The sequence below is a fragment of the Zootoca vivipara genome, chromosome 3 (genome assembly GCF_963506605.1).
Source record: "Zootoca vivipara chromosome 3, rZooViv1.1, whole genome shotgun sequence".
Taxonomy (NCBI): domain Eukaryota; kingdom Metazoa; phylum Chordata; class Lepidosauria; order Squamata; family Lacertidae; genus Zootoca; species Zootoca vivipara.
The window spans coordinates 30,183,315-30,201,502 of NC_083278.1; the positions used below are offsets into that span (position 1 = coordinate 30,183,315).

The window sequence follows — 18,188 nt, forward strand, 5'->3', positions numbered from 1 at the left end:
ACACCTACTGGTATGAACGAGAAAGACCCAAGTTCCTCCTCATCTATGAATGCAAATACATGCAGGTGTGGACTAGTTTGGTATAATTTGAAAGTGGGGGTGGGTCAACAGCCAAAAAATGATCAAATGTGGACAATCCCTTAGTGTTACGTGCAAACTAGGAATCCTGGTTTATAAAAAGCAGTGGGCTGGTTTCTAAACAAGGCAACTTCAAACCCAAACATTATGAAGCTGCTTGTTTAACTAACCTTTGTTTAAAAGGTAAAGGGGCCCCTGACCATCAGGTCCAGTCGTTTCCAACTCTGGGGTTGCGGCGCTCATCTTGCTCTATAGGCCGAGGGAGCCGGCGTTTGCCCGCAGACAGCTTCCGGGTCATGTGGCCAGCATGACTAAGCTGCTTCTGGCAAACCAGAGCAGCGCACGGAAACGCCGTTTACCTTCCCGCCGGTGCGGTCCCTATTTATCTACTTGCACTTGATGTGCTTTCGAACTGCTAGGTGGGCAGGAGCTGGGACCGAGCAACAGGAGCTCACCCCGTTGCAGGGATTTGAACCGCTGACCTTCTGATCAGCAAGCCCTAGACTCTGTGGTTTAACCCACAGCGCCACCTGGGCCCCTGTAACCTTTGTTTAGTTAAACATAATACTTAGCGGGATGCGGGTGGCGCTGTGGTCTAAACCACTGAGCCTCTTGGGCTTGCCGATCAGAAGGCTGGCGGTTTGAATCCCCGTGACAGGGTGAGCTCCCGTTGCTCAGGCCCAGCACCTGCCAACCTAGCAAGTTTGAAAGCATTCCAGTGCAAGTAGATAAATAGGTACCCCTGTGGCAGGAAGGTAAACAGCGTTTCCATGCGCTCTGGCTTCCGTCACAGTGTCCCGTTGCACCAGAAATGGTTTAGTCATGCTGGCCACATGACCCAGAAAGCTAGCTGTGGACAAATGCCGGCTCTCTCAGCCTGAAAGCGAGATGAGCACCACAACCCCATAGTCACCTTTGACTGGACTCAACCGTCCAGGGTTCCTTTGCCTTTTTTTTTTACCTTAATACTTATGCAAAACTAAACTCAGGAAAATTACTTATGCAAGCCATGAGGCAGAAGGGACTGCATAAGCCCAGTGTTTATAGGCTCATGCAGGCTCACCCATGTAATGCTAAACCATGGTTTAGTGGTCAGTTGATGGCTACATTTGCCTATAGCAGAATGGTTAATAATGAAAAGTTTACTTCCACGGCAAAGCTTCTCAAATCCACTAAGATGCCACTGTATTGAAACGCAGGCACGGGTACTCAATAACAATTTAATGATTAAAAACACAAAACATTGACAATGTCGATATTTCAGACAAGCTAGTTTTTTTATTTTTAGCACACATGTTTAGACAGCATATTTTGAATGATGAAGCTGCTGTATGAAATATGTAAAGACTTTGCAAATCAGTACCTAGAAACCAAGGACACATACATACACACAAGCTTTGAGAACATAAAGCAGACAAACATAAACTGGTTCCGCCTCTCATTTCAAAAACAAGCAAAAAAAAAAAAAGATATGCGAGCCCATTAGGGAAAACACATTAGTTTCCCCAATATCAGCTGTGCAAAAACATGGCAAAACTGATATTTGTATAAATATCAAATCATAATTAATATATAAACTTGGGGTATGGAAGCAATAGGATGGCTTGAGACAAATGAATTTCAATGACCAACAAATTAGTAGGCTAAAACTCCACCAAATTACATAGCATATCCATTAAAGGTGCCTGCTTTACGGCATTGAAGGGGTGGTGGTGGTTCCAACACACTTTATACAAGTTTCTTTATAAACTTTTAACAGGCCGAGGAAGTACAGGTGAAATACACAACACATACTAAGAAACAGACATTCATCACCAACCTTATTTCCAAGGGTTTTCCGCATAACAATAAAAGTCTGGCATGGCCCAATCTGCACACTTTCCAACACACACACACACACACACACACACCTTTACTATAGGCACATTTTTAAAGTCAATGGTTTGGATCCGAAGGCTGACTCCACATGAGTGAAGGGTATCTCTACTTGTTCTGAGGGAGCTCCCCATTTCCCCTCAGCTGTAGCCCCACCCCTTGCTACAAGCCACACCCCTTACTCATCCTTCTCAAGGATCCTCTGAACTCCGGGTCAGCTTTCTGAGAAAAAGGGAAGTGAGGGAAACCCTGTTCTGCCCGTGGGATTCCACCTGTGGCTGCTGGAATCCGACTCAAAGCTTGCTATGCAGACGGCAAGAAAAACACCAGCTAAGAATTGCAAGCTAAGTTTTGTCAAACAATGGAGAACGTGGACAACTTGTGTGACGGTCAGAAAACTGCTTTGCAGTTAAATTGCAGGTATGTCAATGGTTGGCTGGCCAGGAGGCAACCTGGAGATTCACTTTTACATCTTTAAAACTTTCAATGAATTGGAGGGGATGAACCAGCTGTGGCTTCTACACATTTCCTGGTCAGAAGGACTGGGAAGAAGAAATGCTGCAGGTGGTTTATCTCATACTTCTGTGGCAATTTCAAAAGGAACAGGCGACAACCTGGGAATGTTGATTTTTAAAGGGAGTAAGATGTCTCCCCCCCCCACAATTGCATTCTCTAACGCTGAAAGAAGGGGGAGAGCGTCAGCATTCAGGTACGGATGCTGCTTAAGTGCCAATTAACTTCCCCGTCACTTAGGCAAATTAAAACCTATTTGACAAAATCAAACTGAACCACCAAACTGCTGCAGACTTGTGATAATGGAAGTAAAAAGACAGTAAGCTAAAAACTAAAAAGACGATCAAACGTCTTTCTCCTGCACAAGTCGTGACTGAAATGAAGAGTCTAGCTTTTCCAGTGAATCTTTCATTTCAAAAAGATCACGTGTAGGAGAATTACTCCAACTTCAGTGCAACACAGAGCAGACTTCTAGTTGACTCACAAAAGGAGCCCAACTCATCCAGGATGGCTTCTCAATAGTCCATTTTGTTCTTGGGGCCCTCAAATACAGGGGCACCGTTGATCAAGAGTACACATGAGCATGTGCAAGCGGCCATATCCCAGCTGCCACCCAACAAGCATTTTGAAGGGGGGGGGGAAGCCATTCTTTCTACACATGTGCCCCTTTCACAACAGACACCATCGCAAGTCTATTTGGTAACTGAGTGTGAAGTTGCTCCCCGAGTCAAAACATTTTCAAACCAGTATTAAGTGTTGGGCCCTGCTTTACTTCAAATTTAAGGCATGTGTGTTTTTAAACTACTGGGGGAGGAAAACCACCGTAGCACGCACAAAAAAAACCTTTGTTGTACAAATCACAACCACATGCATTATCTACAGTTAAAAAATATGAGTTTGGATTACAGTCTTGAAATTGTGAATCATAATTCAGCACCTATCATATTGACTAGTAAGGCAACTGCAGTGACGAATATATCTATGTATTTATATATAGATATATGCACACATACTACAACAATACTCCCTTCCACAGTTTACACTCGTGTCTGTGACCACCCAGTATGATCAACATCATCAACTTGAGCCTATAGGGTAGTTTCTAGGATGTTTTGCACTTGTTAAGTCCTACATAAATCAACACTATTCTAGGCAGGAATAGCTACAGTAGCTGTCAAGAATTATATCAGTGCACAACACATATTGTGCTTACAATCAGATGATTTTTGTTGTTGTTGTTGTTGCCCAGAATATCAAAATGGCTTCTCAGTTTGGTCTTCAATCCTTCCTTTGTTTTCTTTGCTTCACATTGTTCTCAAGGGAAGAAAAGCTATTTGTATACCCGTTCGCAGCAGCCATGGAACCATTCTGATACTCTTTCCTTCTGGATGCTGCCTTTTTGTTGTAAGTCTAAAAAAAAATAAAAATCACATATGTCAGTAGTGAGCTTTCGCCCCACACAGCAACAATGCAGTAAACTTGCCAATTTCATTTTGTTATTTAACAAGTATCTTTCCCCTTCATATGGACTTAAGACTAGGAAGCATACACCCTATTCTGATTTAAAGACAAAGCATAACATCCCTGTTTGATATCCTGGTAGGGGGGCAAAGTATGGTTTGTACAAACCACAACTTCCCATATAAAATGGAACAGGAAACTACAGTTTGTTTGCACACTAATGTGAGGAATAGTGGCCAAAGGCAAGGCAAGAATGAAACCAAGACTCTTGCCTATGCGCCCCTAAACCATGGGTTAATGTTAACTACAGTTTGTTGAAACAAGCCGGTTTCTTAACCTATAATTTGAAGTTGGCTTGGTTTCAACCTATCATAGTTAAGATTAAGCAGTCTGTGGAGTTCAGACGACACAGAAAGCTGTGTTTAATCTAAAACTGAGGTGAAAGTTTCCTAGCTCCCCGTGTCCTTGGGCAGCACATGAGCTCATTTCTGCAACACTAAACTATGGTTTCATTTCATATGGCCAATGTCAGGGATGAAAGCAGTTGTAGTCTAGCAACGTATGGAGAACATCATTTGGGGAAGGCTTGTTTAGCATTACAGCCAAACAAAACAAATACTCTTTTCCTATTAGAACAGAAGGCCATCGGATATGTCTTCAAGTTGTTTCTTTTCCAAAATAGTTCAGGAAAAAGTAGTTTCCTTCATTAAACAAATTGCTTTAAAGTTATACCTGACCTGATACCACAGCAACCGGTCCCAATCCTGTTTAAGTCAGTTTAAGTCCATTGAAATCATTGGGAAAAGTTAGTTGCAACTAACACCAATGGGATTTAAATGAAAATGGCTTTCTCTGAACAGGGACCACTGTGTAAATATTGCAAAGTACCGGTAGCTGCAGCCACTAGGCTAAGCAGATTTCCATGTCAGAAAAGTCCATTTCATTCATTTGAAATGCTTTTTGGACCAACACCGGGGGGGGGGGGGAGAAAGGGGGGAGTGAGTCAAGTCAATAGGAATTGACTGCCCCTTGTATCTATGAAATAATAATAATAATAATAATAATAATAATAATAATAATAATAATAATTTATTATTTATACCCCGCTCATCTGGCTGAGTCTCCCCAGCCACTCTGGGCGGCTCCCAATTGAATACCAAAACAATACAGCATCAAATATTAAAAGCTTCCCTAAACAGGGCTGCCTTCAGATGTCTTTTAAAATTAGGATAACTGCTTATTTCCTTGACATCTGATGGAAGGGTGTTCCACAGGGCGGGTGCCACTACCGAGAAGGCCCTCTGTCTGGTTCCCTGTAACCTCACTTCTTGCAATGAGGGAACCACCAGAAGGCCCTTGGCGCTGGATCTCAATGTCTGGGCTGAATGGTGGGGGTGGAGGCGCTTCTTCAGGTATACAGGGCCAAGTCTGTTTAGGGCTTTAAAGTTACAGGTAGGTAGCCGTGTTGGTCTGAGTCGAAGCAAAATAAAAAAATTCCTTCAGTAGCACCTTAAAGACCAACTAAGTTTATATTTTGGTATGAGCTTTCGTGTGCATGCACGAAAGAAGAAGTGTGCATGCACACGAAAGCTCATACCAAAATATAAACTTAGTTGGTCTTTAAGGTGCTACTGAATGAATTTTTTTATTTTGCTAGGGCTTTAAAGGTCAACACCAACACTTTGAATTGTGCTTGGAAACGTACATAAGATTCTAGTGGCAGCAGAGAAGGCCAATCCTCTCACACAGCAGCAAGTGCATAAGACAGAGTGCAAGTTCCCATCTCCATTTATTGCCTACGGTTGGCAGTGAGTGCTTCCTGTTGCTGCATTACGGCACCAAAGTAATTATAAAATTGACTATTGGTTGTAGTTCTGGGAAGTTAACAAAGTACGTCTTCTGCTAGGATCCAACTGCCCACTAATTTTTAGAAGTGCATTCTGATACACAAACTTTCTAGTTGTTATTTTCTTTATCGACATTTGCAAAACAAAAACAAAAAACGAAAAAGAGGAATAAATCTTAATTTACCTGAATATAGAAATTTGTGAAAAGGATAATTAGGGAGATCATGTAGCCTATCTGGAAGTACAGCCATCCCAGGGGAAATGGACACGGATAAACCACCCCACAGCTTGTCTGGAAGATTGTCAGGACAAATTGAGTCTGTTAAAGGTAAAAAAGAAAAAAGAAAAATGAAAGGATGAACAAGAAAACAGACAAAGGAGTACATTGAAACCATTATAGCTGGGTATGAATGTGGAGATTTTAAATTGCCTTTTGTGCTTGGCTGTAAGAGATTGGTGGTTGTGGCCCTTGGAAGGGACCCTGTTGCTCTCCAAGTGGGAGATGGGTAGGTACAACCTATACAAGTTTGGCCCCTTAGCTGTGCCATTCAATTAAGCTCAAGTATTTGCAAGTAGAGAGCATGGCGATATTATGAAGGGGGGAGGGGAGAGATTACAAGTTTACTTATGTATCTCAAATTCTATCACCTTCCCAAGGCACCTTACACTGAAAACAAAGGAAGCTACTGCGATCTCTACTGTATGGCCACTGCTTAAAAATATATCATGTGGCTGGTCTTAAGTTCACAAGCAGCTGTTTCTTGTAGGGTTAGACAGTGAAAAGAGACGAGTATTGCTCCCATTCCTCCATGGTTAGGAAAGCATAGTAAAGCTCGACTTACAAGTGGCTTGGTGTACAAGAGAGAGGCTTGTAAGCAGTAGCTAGGGCATAAGCGGTTCTCTGCTTCTGCTATATGCAGCTTTGTCACCTTAAAAAGATTCTGACCTCCAGTCTGAAGGGGGCATTCTATAACTAAATATCCCCCATTAGAATAACACACAGGTCGCCCAACAATCTACAGCACATGGTTCGTCGCCGAAGAGCATTTGATCCTCCCCACACAATATCTGATAGCTTGAGTTAAAAATAAACAGCCGCCATAAGCATATGAGGAAAAAAAGAATGTACAGGTGCACCATTTACTCACCAGCTGCCCCTGCGTGATATACTTCTTCCACCAGAGATATGGACGCATGGATGGAACAGACGATAACCCATAATAGGAATACATGAGGACATGGATAAAGCTGTTAAGGGTGGCACCAAAATAGGCTGGAAACAATAGAAAAGAGATGCTAGTTAGTTGAATACTTTCTTGGAGCAATATGCATTATAGCAAACATGCCTAAACTGTTGTTCTATGCAAGTTTAAACTACTACTGACCTGCTGAACTTTCCTTTTCTTTTTTGCCAATTAATTTTTTATTGAATTTCAAAGATTTTCTAACAATTTAACTTCAAATTTAATACAAATTTAATTAATTAATTAAAATAATAATTAGACTTCCCATCCTTCCTCCCTGGTTTTTTTCCATTCCTGCCCTTTCCTTCTGCAATATATAACACACAGCAGGTAAAACAGTTCTACTGAGGTTGGTTATGATCACTTGGAATCACGGCAGCTCCCATGCACTGTTCTTTGAAGACTTTTGGAGAGCCAGTTTCCCATTGTACTTTAACAAATCCAGCTTGCCAGCCAACCACAGAGCAAGCTTGCAAGTAATATTTGAACAGAGAACAAATTAAAAGGCCATGTTGGAGACCAGGAGCTTGATGGATGAAAGAATTTGGCTTCAAGTTATTAGAAATTTTGTAATGCAACATTGACGGCTTGCTAAGAAAACCCTAAGAGAAGTTGGATAACAGCTGAAAGAACAGAAGGAGATACACAGAACGGACACAGCTTTGAGGAGAAGGTTGCTGTTACAAGTTGCTGCCAAAACAGCACAGCCCTACCCATTTCCAACCAAGGAGACTGTTTTCTCAAGAAGTGAAGGTGTGCATTAACACACCCTCTTCAAACAGAATGAGTCTTTCAGGAAATGCACACACGCACAGGTCTCTTGTCACGAATTACAAGAATACTTACAGTGGCCACAAGGCACCCAGTTCATAACAAACCACCAGATGTTAAGCATTGTTGCATGGTGATAGACGTGAAGAACGGTGATCTGATGGTTATTTTTCCGTAATATAAAGAAGAAAGTATCCATGAACTCGATGAGCTTTGAGAAGTAGTACCACCAAAGGACACGTATGATCTAAAAGGAGGGGGAAAGAGGTCAGACGTATGTTCCAGAGGGGCAAATGGAATAAGACAGATCATGGCAAATTCTACCGACCCAGCAAATAATCTCTCCCTGCCCCACCCCACCCCAGAGATCCTGGTGATCAATAATCATTGCAATATAGCCCTGGTTCAAACAGAATGCTATGTCATTCATTTGAATCCAGCCGAGCATACTAACCATGGTTAGCAACAAACCACTGTTTAAAGCCATGGTTTGGCTGATACACGTGAATTAAGCGTGGTGGAACATGCCAAGCTACAGAGGCACGAGGCAAGAGCAGGAGGTGGGAAACAAAGTTTGCAGAAATAAATCATGGCTTGTCTGGTCTCTGAGGTTCTTTTAACCATGGGTTGTTCAACAAGCCATGAGCAAACAATGGCTTAGTGTTACATGATATCCTTTGCCAATAACAGCACCATCGTTCAGAAATGATGATCTCAGGAAGCGAGCCAGCAGAATGGTTTAGCCAAGTTTGGTTGATGGTCTTCAACAACCATCAGGGGCAACTGAAAATTGGGTTATTGGGTGCTCACCCATACAGTGTGACAGTCATGATCTATCTATCTATCATATCTATCTATCTATCTATATCTAATATGTCTGTCTGTCTGTCTGTCTATCTATCTATCTATCTATCTATCTATCTATCTATCTATCTATCTATCAAACAAAATGTATAAGCCACTTAATTTTTTTTAAAAAAAATAAACCTCTAAGCAAACTCCCACCTTCCTCATCTGCCTGTAACAGCATGATGGCCTACTTGTTGCATCAAGTCAGAAAAAAGTGAGCTGGCCTGGAGCTGCCACTAAGTATTTGTGCCTTCAAGTATCTTTTACGTTTGTATTTAAAGTGGTCCTGGGGATAGTTCAGTCTGTTGAGCATGAGGCTCTTAATATCAGGGCCGTGGGTTTGAGTACCACGTTGGGCAAAAGATCCCTGCATTGCAGGGGGTTGGATTAGACCCCCCCATAGTCCCTTCTGACTCTACAATTCTACGATCTATATTTTATTGTGTTTGCTTAGTTCCAAGTCTGTAGACTTTACTGCTATTTTCTTATGACTACTTTATGTGCAGGAGGCAATGCTGACCGAGCGGCAGAGGAGGCCTCTCCATTCTTATCTCTAGATACTGAACATGGCCCCTTAGATGTTGACTCATGTGCCAGTCACGTCTGAGAGAAGGCTTCGTCCACAAAGATGTATAGTACCACCTGACCAGGGTACCCTGACCAGGGTTTGATGTGCCCACATCCAATGATGTGCTGGGCCAGAGTACACAGCAGATGTATGGGTTGGTGAATGGGATGTGTGGCTTTCTGACACCCTTCTCGGAAGCCTCTTTGTGCATTAGTTACCAGAACAGGGTAATTTGCTCCATGTTCTCAGCAGGGTTTTGGTCTTGACCTGAGAGTTGTTGGTTTTGCTAGGTCGAAGGCAGCTTCCTATGTTGTCCCCAAGACGGGGAAGTTTCGAAAACAGCTTGTGATGCATGTGTGCTGTTCGAAATAAAGTAAAGTGCTTTCTGGAAAGACCCAAGTCCCTGTGCATGCTTTGGATTGTAGCCATAAAACCAAAACGGTGACTAAAGCAAAAGAGGCAGTGATTTAGAAGCCTATTTAAGTGTACCTCAGGTGCACCAAAACACTCAGGGGAGAGGTTTTAATCTCTACACTGCTACTGTGATCTCCGAAGAACAATCTGAGCAACAAACAGAGGATTTGTGCTACTGTATTCCCTAAAAGGAAATTGCTTTCCTCCAGGCTGGGGAGAATGAGGCACAGAAGATTTGGCTGATGTGGAAGGAGAGAAACATTGCTGCAAGCAAGCAACCGCAACGTGAAATCACCAAGAATTCTTGCTCCACAAACATGCCAAAACCTGTGGTAAGATGATGTTACAGGGCACGGAACTGTTCAACCTCATGCCTGACACTGAGAATTTGAAAACCAAACTGGAGTTCAGAAAGGTGAGCAGACAGATATCCACACTGATGGAGAAGAGCTGATTTTTGAAAAATTGGGACTTCTATTTATTGTAAAATCTTTCCCACATTTCTCTCTTCAGGAAGTTGATTTTCAGTCCAATGCACATAAACCTGATGATGATGATGATGATGATACTGCCCCTCCCCATTTTGTGGAATCCCTCTCAACGTATAACATCATCTCCTCCCTAGCATATTAATCTTATTTCTATAATGTCAATGAAAAGAAGAAGGAAGAAGAGTGTGTAGATGCCAGCTAACCTGCTAGTTGGAAGATGAAGAAAACAGCTACCGGTAAGTCTACTTTAATTAAACTGAAAGAACACTGCTGTCCATTTTAAGCCCATACACTTCACACACAAAATCCAAGACACCTCATGCTTATTATTGTTTGGTGCTATGTCTCCTGGTTTGGTGAGAGCCTTTCTGGTTCTTTGGTAAGAGCCAATCACCCTTTCTGGTTTGGATGACACAGAGAACTGTGGTATAAGAAACCCAGACATCTGTTCTGAAGACAATCACCCAAGGAGGTGAGAGAATGTGTACAGGGGACAGCTCATTCCCAAATGAACAAAACATGGTTTATCAGGCCAAGATTGTGACATCTGAACTGGCCCCAAATTTCATAATAGGGAGATTCTGAAAGTTAGAAAGGGAACTCATTGGCATGGTTACATGGACTGACCTTTCAGTGATGTTTCAAAAGGTCTAGGCATGAGAACCCAAAAGGCATGTGGTATTGGACTTCTGGGACTGTGCCAGTCCAAAAAGTCCCAAAGAAACTTAAAGGGCCACATTTGCCCCCCTTGGTCCTCTAGTTCCCCACCCTTGGCCTACTGGGTTTTGGCACCACTAACTAAATTAGCGGTCCAAAATTTAGTTGAGTCAAGTTGGTGTCACCCATAACAGCATCCTAAAGGAACCTGGGCCGATGCGCATCTGAAATATCTTTCATTCTTCTTCTTTTTAAAAAAAGGTAACTTGTAAAAGCATAAGCTTCTTGATTTGCATCAGCTAAAGTAAACTAACATGGAAAACAGGAGAATACAGCTGATTTTCCCGGAATGTCACAAAACAGCTCAGAAGTGGAATCGTCTTGTTGTAGCCTTCATTAAAGGAGATACTCGTTGCTTTTGAAATGCAGACACTTGTAACAGGGTCACTTTATTTCTTTTCAGGTTTTAAAATACTGCTGCTGTCTGTGATCTAATTTCATCATTTTATATAATGAGTTGTGCACTACATCTGTCTCATAGTGTCCTCTCAGAGGATAGGAGATACTTCATTCCTTGTCGCTAGTTATTACTGTTCCTCCATTCAAATTGTCACATGCAAATGTCAGAAAGTGTTTCTTTAGAAGTGTTCAGTACTATAAGAAACAAAGGAACTGAAAATGAGGGAATTAGACAATTAGGATTCTTATTTGTTCACTGGCTATAATGGGAGATGTAATTTTCAGGCATTATGCTCCAAGGGAGAGACAAGTTAAAAATAGTTTCATGGTTTTCCAGTTCTTTTGACTGCAGGCCAATTTCAGATTTGCTTTTATAAGAACATTTTGCTTGCTGGACACTGACAGGTAAATAAATCTGTCTGGGATATCCTGGCAGGATTCAGAAATATTCTAACATGGTTCATACTAAGCCTTCACCATCTAACACCCCAGGAAAGAAAGAGTATGGAGAAACTCTTCCAGGATTCCCAATTTAGCCATGAACTTCACTGACTAATCTTGGCAAAGCTACTACTTATCAGCCTATCCTACACCACATGAGCTTTTTTATTTGCTTTTTATTTAAGAGCATTTCTAAATTGCTCAATATTTAAAAACATCTAAGCGGTGTCCAATAATGCAACATAAAAACAATAGAACAATATCATAAAAACAGAGATTCAAACATAGACAGTCGTATTAAAACAAAAATTCAGTAATGACAAGGTCTAACCTTATTGGTCCAGAAAAGTCTGGGCAAAATTGTATGTATTTATAAGACACCAGAGGAAACTGATGGACGATGCTTCATATATTGAGGTTGAATCCAGACAAGACAGAAGTACTGGGGGGGACAGGGTGTGGGTGGGTGTCGGGGATTTCCTGGTCCTGAATAGTGCAACTATGGCCCTGAAGGATCAGGTGCACAGCATGGGAGTCATTTTGGACTCACAGCTTCACAGCTGTCCATGGAGGCGCAGGTCAATTCTGTGTCCAGGGCAGCTGTCTACCAGCTCCATCTGGTACTCAGGCTGAGACCCTACTTGCTTCCAGACTGTCTCGCCAGAGTAGTGCATGCTCTGGTTATCTCCCACTTGGACTACTGCAATGCGTTCTACGTGGAGCTACCTTTGAAGGTGACCCGGAAACTACAACTAATCCAGAATGCAGCAGCTAGACTGGTGACTGGGAGCGGCCGCCATGACCACATAACACTGGTCTTGAAAGACCTACATTGGCTCACAATACATTTCCAAGCACAATTCAAAGTATTGGTGCTGACCTTTAAAGCCCTAAACGGCCTCGGTCCAGTATACCTGAAGGAGCGTCTCCACCCCCAACGTTCTGCCCGGACACTGAGATCCAGTGCCAAGGGCCTTCTGGCGGTTCCCTCATTTCGAGAAGTGAAGTTACAGGGAACCAGGCAGAGGGCCTTCTTGGTAGTGATGCCTGCCCTGTGGAACACCCTCCCATCAGATGTCAAAGAAATAAACAACTACCTGACGTTTAGACGACATCTGAAGGCAGCCCTGTTTAGGGAAGTTTTTAAGGACTGATGTTTTAATGTATTTTTAATCTTTTGTTGGAAGCCGCCCAGAGTGGCTGGGGAAACCCAGCCAGATGGGTGGGGTATAAATAATAAATTATTATAATTATATTATATTGTAGGGAAAAAGGGTAGAAAATGTTCATAGAAGCAAAATTTCCTCACATATGTGCTCAACCCTGAGCTCCTTAGAGGAGAATTGTGCTAGGTAGATTAGAATTTCTATGGGCATAGTGGCTTCTATGCCACATTGCATTAACCACAAGCTTATGTTTCTAGCAACCATCTCCTAAGTTCCCATTCAGTTACTGCATAACACAAACCAAGTCCCAGAAGTTCCCCTGGTCGGCTGGAGAACATTGGACCCAGCCTGCCGTTTGACCACACTACAATGCTAGGAGTGACGGCCTGCTGCTGGGAACAATGGTTACAGGAAACGGATCTCTTTTAGGAGGAACCGGGTCAATAAGAGAGCCAAGGACTGGATGAAGAACGACTCGACTCTCATGCAAGGGGGTGAGTTGTGTTTTGAATGGTTGCCCTTTCTCCCACCACTACCCATGACAATGGCAGTGGCTGATTTTACTAGTCTAGCATCTCCTTCCCCCTGTGGAGAAGTGGGGCAAAAGGAGGGGAAGTGATGGCCAATAGCTGTGTTGGTCCATAGTGGGCGTGGTTGGAAATCCAAAAACCTACATCAGGGCAGTACCTTTATTAGGTCAACCAATATCTTACAAAACAGTGGGCAAGTTTGGCAATTCAAGCTGGTGAAAATCTTTCTTTCTTTCTTTAAATTATGACTTCGTTTGCAAAAGTTTCTATACCTCCAGCATTAAGAGCTCAAAATGGAAAAACTGCAGAATGCCCAGAAATGTATACATTTCCTACAAAAGAGACACAAACCTTTTGACTCTTGAGTATGCTAAAGCTATCCAATATTAAAAGCGGTGTCCCCCATTTTAGCCTCACAACAACCTGGTGTGGTAGGACTAGGCTTATGCAGAGTTACTAACCCAAAGCATTTAACCACCCTTCATTTGGCTCTATGCTCAAGATGGAGTTAAGCCAGAGATTCATGGCTGGCTAAGCTGGGACAGAGATTTCTATGCCTTGTCTAGCATCCTTTAATGCTAGAGATGAAAGCACCTGACCGAAGGAGAACATGTTCAATTGCCTCCTGAAAATTTATCTGCATGGCTCCTAAACCAATGCAGCAACTTGGTGCAAGCACTGCCGTCGCCATCTCCTTGTTAATGACAGAAGGGATGCACACCAGTTTTTATGTGTGCCAAATCACCTGTGGCACTGCCAAATGATGAATTCAACCAACTAAAGCACAATTTTATTCCAAGAAAGTATCTTTCTTCAGTGCCGGTAAGCCAAATTACAGTTACATGTATTTCCCACACACCATACAAAGATAGGCTTCCCATGAAACTAGGGAGTTTCAAGCTAGGAATTTCAGAGACACCCACTGAAAACATGTGTAAGTAGCAATATACAGAACAGAGTGGGCTGCACTTCTTACGAGCCTTGAGTTAGCAACAATGGGTGCGTGCATTTCAAACTCCTTTATGCAACCAAAATGGTCAAAGGCCTGGAAACAATGCCTTATGAGGAATGGCTTAGGGAGCTGGGTATGTTTAGCCTGGAGAAGAGAAGGTTAAGGGGTGATATGATAGCCATGTTCAAATATATAAAAGGATGTCATATAGAAGAGGGAGAAAGGTTATTTTCTGCTGCTCCAGAGAAGTGGACACAGAGCAATGGATTCAAGCTACAAGAAAGAAGATTCCACCTAAACATTAGGAAGAACTTCCTGACAGTAAGAGCTGTTCAACAGTGGAATTTGCTACCAAGGAGTGTGGTGGAGTCTCCTCCTTTGGAGGTCTTTAAGCAGAGGCTTGACAGCCACCTGTCAGGAATGCTTTGATGGTGTTTCCTGCTTGGCAGGGGGTTGGACTGGATGGCCCTTGTGGTCTCTTCCAACTCTATGATTCTATGATTCTATGTTCAGATATGTCCAGATCAGGGTTTCTCAATCTTGGGCCTCAAGCTGTGTTTTGACTACAACTCCCATCATCCCTAGCTAGTAGATCAGGGATGATGGGGTTTGTAGAACAAAACAAACTGGAGACCCAAGTTTGGGAAACACTGGATGGACTAGAAGGATTCATTGATGATGCATTAACTTTCCTTTCAAGGCACTATCAAACCATGCAAATGACAGCAAAGCCTTTCCTTTGGCAATAACAGAGACGAGTACACATCCTTCCCAAATATGTAAGAACTGTACCGACCTTCACTCCAAATGCAAGAAGCAAAGAAAAACAGTAGAGTCAGCTTATAATGTTACCTTCATATCAGCTTCTCCTCCGCTGTGCGTATCCTGACAGAAGAAATTGTATCCGCCTTCCCATACTCCTGTCACCAGCTAAAGGAAGGAAGAAAAAGAAAGAAGCCCATTGACAACATTGCACATTTTTACAAGACTTTATTTTATAAAAAAAAAACTTAAAAGAATCAAAGTCATATTCACAAGACCTTAGGGTAAAAGTCCCTCAAAAAGCAGTTTTATTACATGCTGGAGGCAAACAACAGCTTTTAAAAGAGTGGAGAGTGAGAGGGGGATTTTTCTATTCTGGCTTGGTCAGACCACGCCTGGAATACTGCGTCCAATTCTGGGTGCCGCAATTTAAGCAGGATTGTTGACAAGCCAGATTGTGAGCAGAGGAGGGCGAGGGTCTGGAAGTCAAGTGCTATGAGGGAAATTTGTATGTTTAGTTTGGTAAAGAGGAGACGTGATAGCCAACTTCATATATCTAAAGGGCTGCCACATGGAAGATGGAGCGAGCTTGTTTTCTCCTGCTCCAGAGGGTAGGAGCTTCAAGTTACAAGAAAGGAGATCCCAACTAAACATCAGTAAGAGCTCTTCGACAGCAGAATGGATTCTCTCACCTTCCTTGGAGGTTTTTAAGCTGAGATTGGAAGACCATATATTGTGGATGCTTTAGTTGAGATTCCTGCATTGCAGCAAGGGTCATCTTGTCCAGCCTCCTGCAATGCAGTCTTTTGTCCAACGTGGGGCTCAAACCCATGGCCCTGAGATTAAGATTATGACCCTCATGGTCCCTTACAACTCTATGATTCTAAGAGTTCACTGGAGGAGGGCACAGAGTAGGGCTTCTGGTGGGTGTTGCCTCCCAAGGGCTGGACAGAGAGGCCTAAAGAGCAGCCTTTGGGATTGAGATTCTCTATCATACACTACAGAGGTTTTGGAAATGTCTGCTATCCAATAGCCTGCAAAACCTATCTACTAGAGGTAAAAGTGAGATACTGTATGTACACATCACGATGCTGAAATAGCCTGCAACTTTTTTGGGGGGGATTGATAATCTTTAAGAGGGGTTTCTATAAAAGCAGAATCAGAGTAGAGTGATTCTAAAACAGTCTTCTTTTACACTTTCCATCAGACTTCTATTTCAAGGCTTCTTGACTTGGCCACAAGAAGCTTCCTTACAAGAAAACATGAAAATATAATTTTAGATTTGACAAAAATACTCTTCAAATCTCATGAGTATTGACTTGGCTGGGCCAGCAAGCAAAACAAAACAAAACTCAACTCAAGCCAAGAGGCCAGGCTTTATAATTTAGATAACATCTTCTGAAAAATGTTTATCTAGAACTTCATGTAATATATCTTCCTTGACCCCCCCCCCCAAAAAAAAACCCACACACAGCATTTTAAAATCAAAGGACTAACATCAACATTTAGAGTGCATATATAGTGAATGTCAACAGGTTTCCATAAACAGTTCTAAATGTGCAAGACTCATTGCTTCAGCATGCTTGAGATTTCTGCATTTTTATGAAATCAGATATAGCTCTTGTGGCTGAACCAGGACTGGGCCAGTTCATATACACAAAGCTTAGTTGGTGGCCTAGAGGCAATCACTTTCTATCAGCCTGGACTACCTAACAGGGCTGTTGGGTGGATAAAACTGGGGGGGGGGAGAGGAAAGATAAAATTATATATGCTTTCCAAACTGTTTGGATGAAAAGGATGGAACAGAAAAATAAATGCAATGTTATAAGCAGCTCTATTTTGGCATTCCCCCCCCCCACCCAACCTCACTATAAAACTACTGCTTTGTTTCCAGTACAAAAATAAAAACACACATTTTGAAAACAAGAGTAGACAATACTCTGTTAAAGCTATGGTTTTCCCAGTAGTGATGTATGGAAGTGAGAATTGGACCATAAAGAAGGCTGATCGCCGAAGAATTGATGCTTTTGAATTATGGTACTGGAGGAGACTCTTGAGAGTCCCATGGACTGCAAGAAGATAAAACCTATCCATTCTGAAGGAAATCAGCCTTGAGTGCTAACTGGAAGGACAGATCCTGAAGCTGAGGCTCCAATACTTTGGCCACTTCATGAGAAGAGAAGACTCCCTGGAAAAGACCCTGATGTTGGGAAAGATTGAGGGCACAAGGAGAAGGGGATGACAGAGGACGAGATGGTTGGACAGTGTTCTCGAAGCTATGAACATGAGTTTGAACAAACTGCAGGAGGCAGTGGAAGACAGGAGTGCCTGGCGTGCTCTGGTCCATGGGGTCACGAAGAGTTGGACACGACTAAATGACTAAACAACAACAACAACACTCTAACTTTTTGTTGGGTATGGGGGTGGGAGTACTACCCAATGATAGCATAATCATTATCTGCAGAATTTCCATTCAAACTTTCTCGAGAAACTCTGGCTTTGGGAATACCACAAACAAGCCGTTCTCCATTTATAGTTTGCAAGTTCCCCACAGCAACCTGCTGTCTATTCCTGTTGCCATTGCATTCAGTCTCTGTAGTTATCTCATCTTACGTTTGAAATGACAAAAAGGCTTGAGCACACATGGGAAAGAGGACTTGACCATTAATTGTTCCCTACAGGATTTCCCACAAGTTCTACAGCAGCAGCAGTTTGGTGTATGTGTGCTTTGTCTTTGCTGTCAAACAAAACAAAACAAAACCCTTCTATACATAATGCAGATTTATGCCCACCATTTAGAAAGCCCCTTACTATTACAGCATCCTAAATTATTATCCGTTCACAGAAGTCAAGATTCCCCCCCCCCTTTTCCAGCCTTGCATATCACTAGCATTATTAACTAGACTACTATATTCTGTCGAGCCTTGATTTAAGGATCTAACCACACATTAGGTTAACAATGTGATTAGCAAGGGATTTTTTTTATAAAAAAAATACTAGGTGGGTGAGTGTCACAGAGGGAGGAGCAGGCAACCGATTTTTATTTTTATTTTGCTTTCAAAAAACACAGAAAAGTACGTTTTAAAATGTACTGTTTCTATTAAGGCAAC

General features: G+C 42.3%; 1 protein-coding gene across 1 annotated transcript in view; it reads right to left on the reverse strand.

Moving 5' to 3' along the window:
• Positions 1–1,328: 1,328 nt before the first annotated feature.
• ELOVL5 (ELOVL fatty acid elongase 5) overlaps positions 1,329–18,188 on the reverse strand; it is a 61,832-nt gene continuing 44,972 nt past the window's right edge. The window contains exons 4-8 of the mRNA XM_035109795.2: positions 15,169–15,246; positions 7,865–8,036; positions 6,923–7,047; positions 5,959–6,093; positions 1,329–3,876 (exon numbers count right to left, since the gene is read on the reverse strand). Of these exons, the coding sequence (XP_034965686.1) occupies positions 3,745–3,876; positions 5,959–6,093; positions 6,923–7,047; positions 7,865–8,036; positions 15,169–15,246 (642 nt within the window). The 3' untranslated portion in view covers positions 1,329–3,744. The remainder of the gene's footprint in view (positions 3,877–5,958; positions 6,094–6,922; positions 7,048–7,864; positions 8,037–15,168; positions 15,247–18,188) is intronic.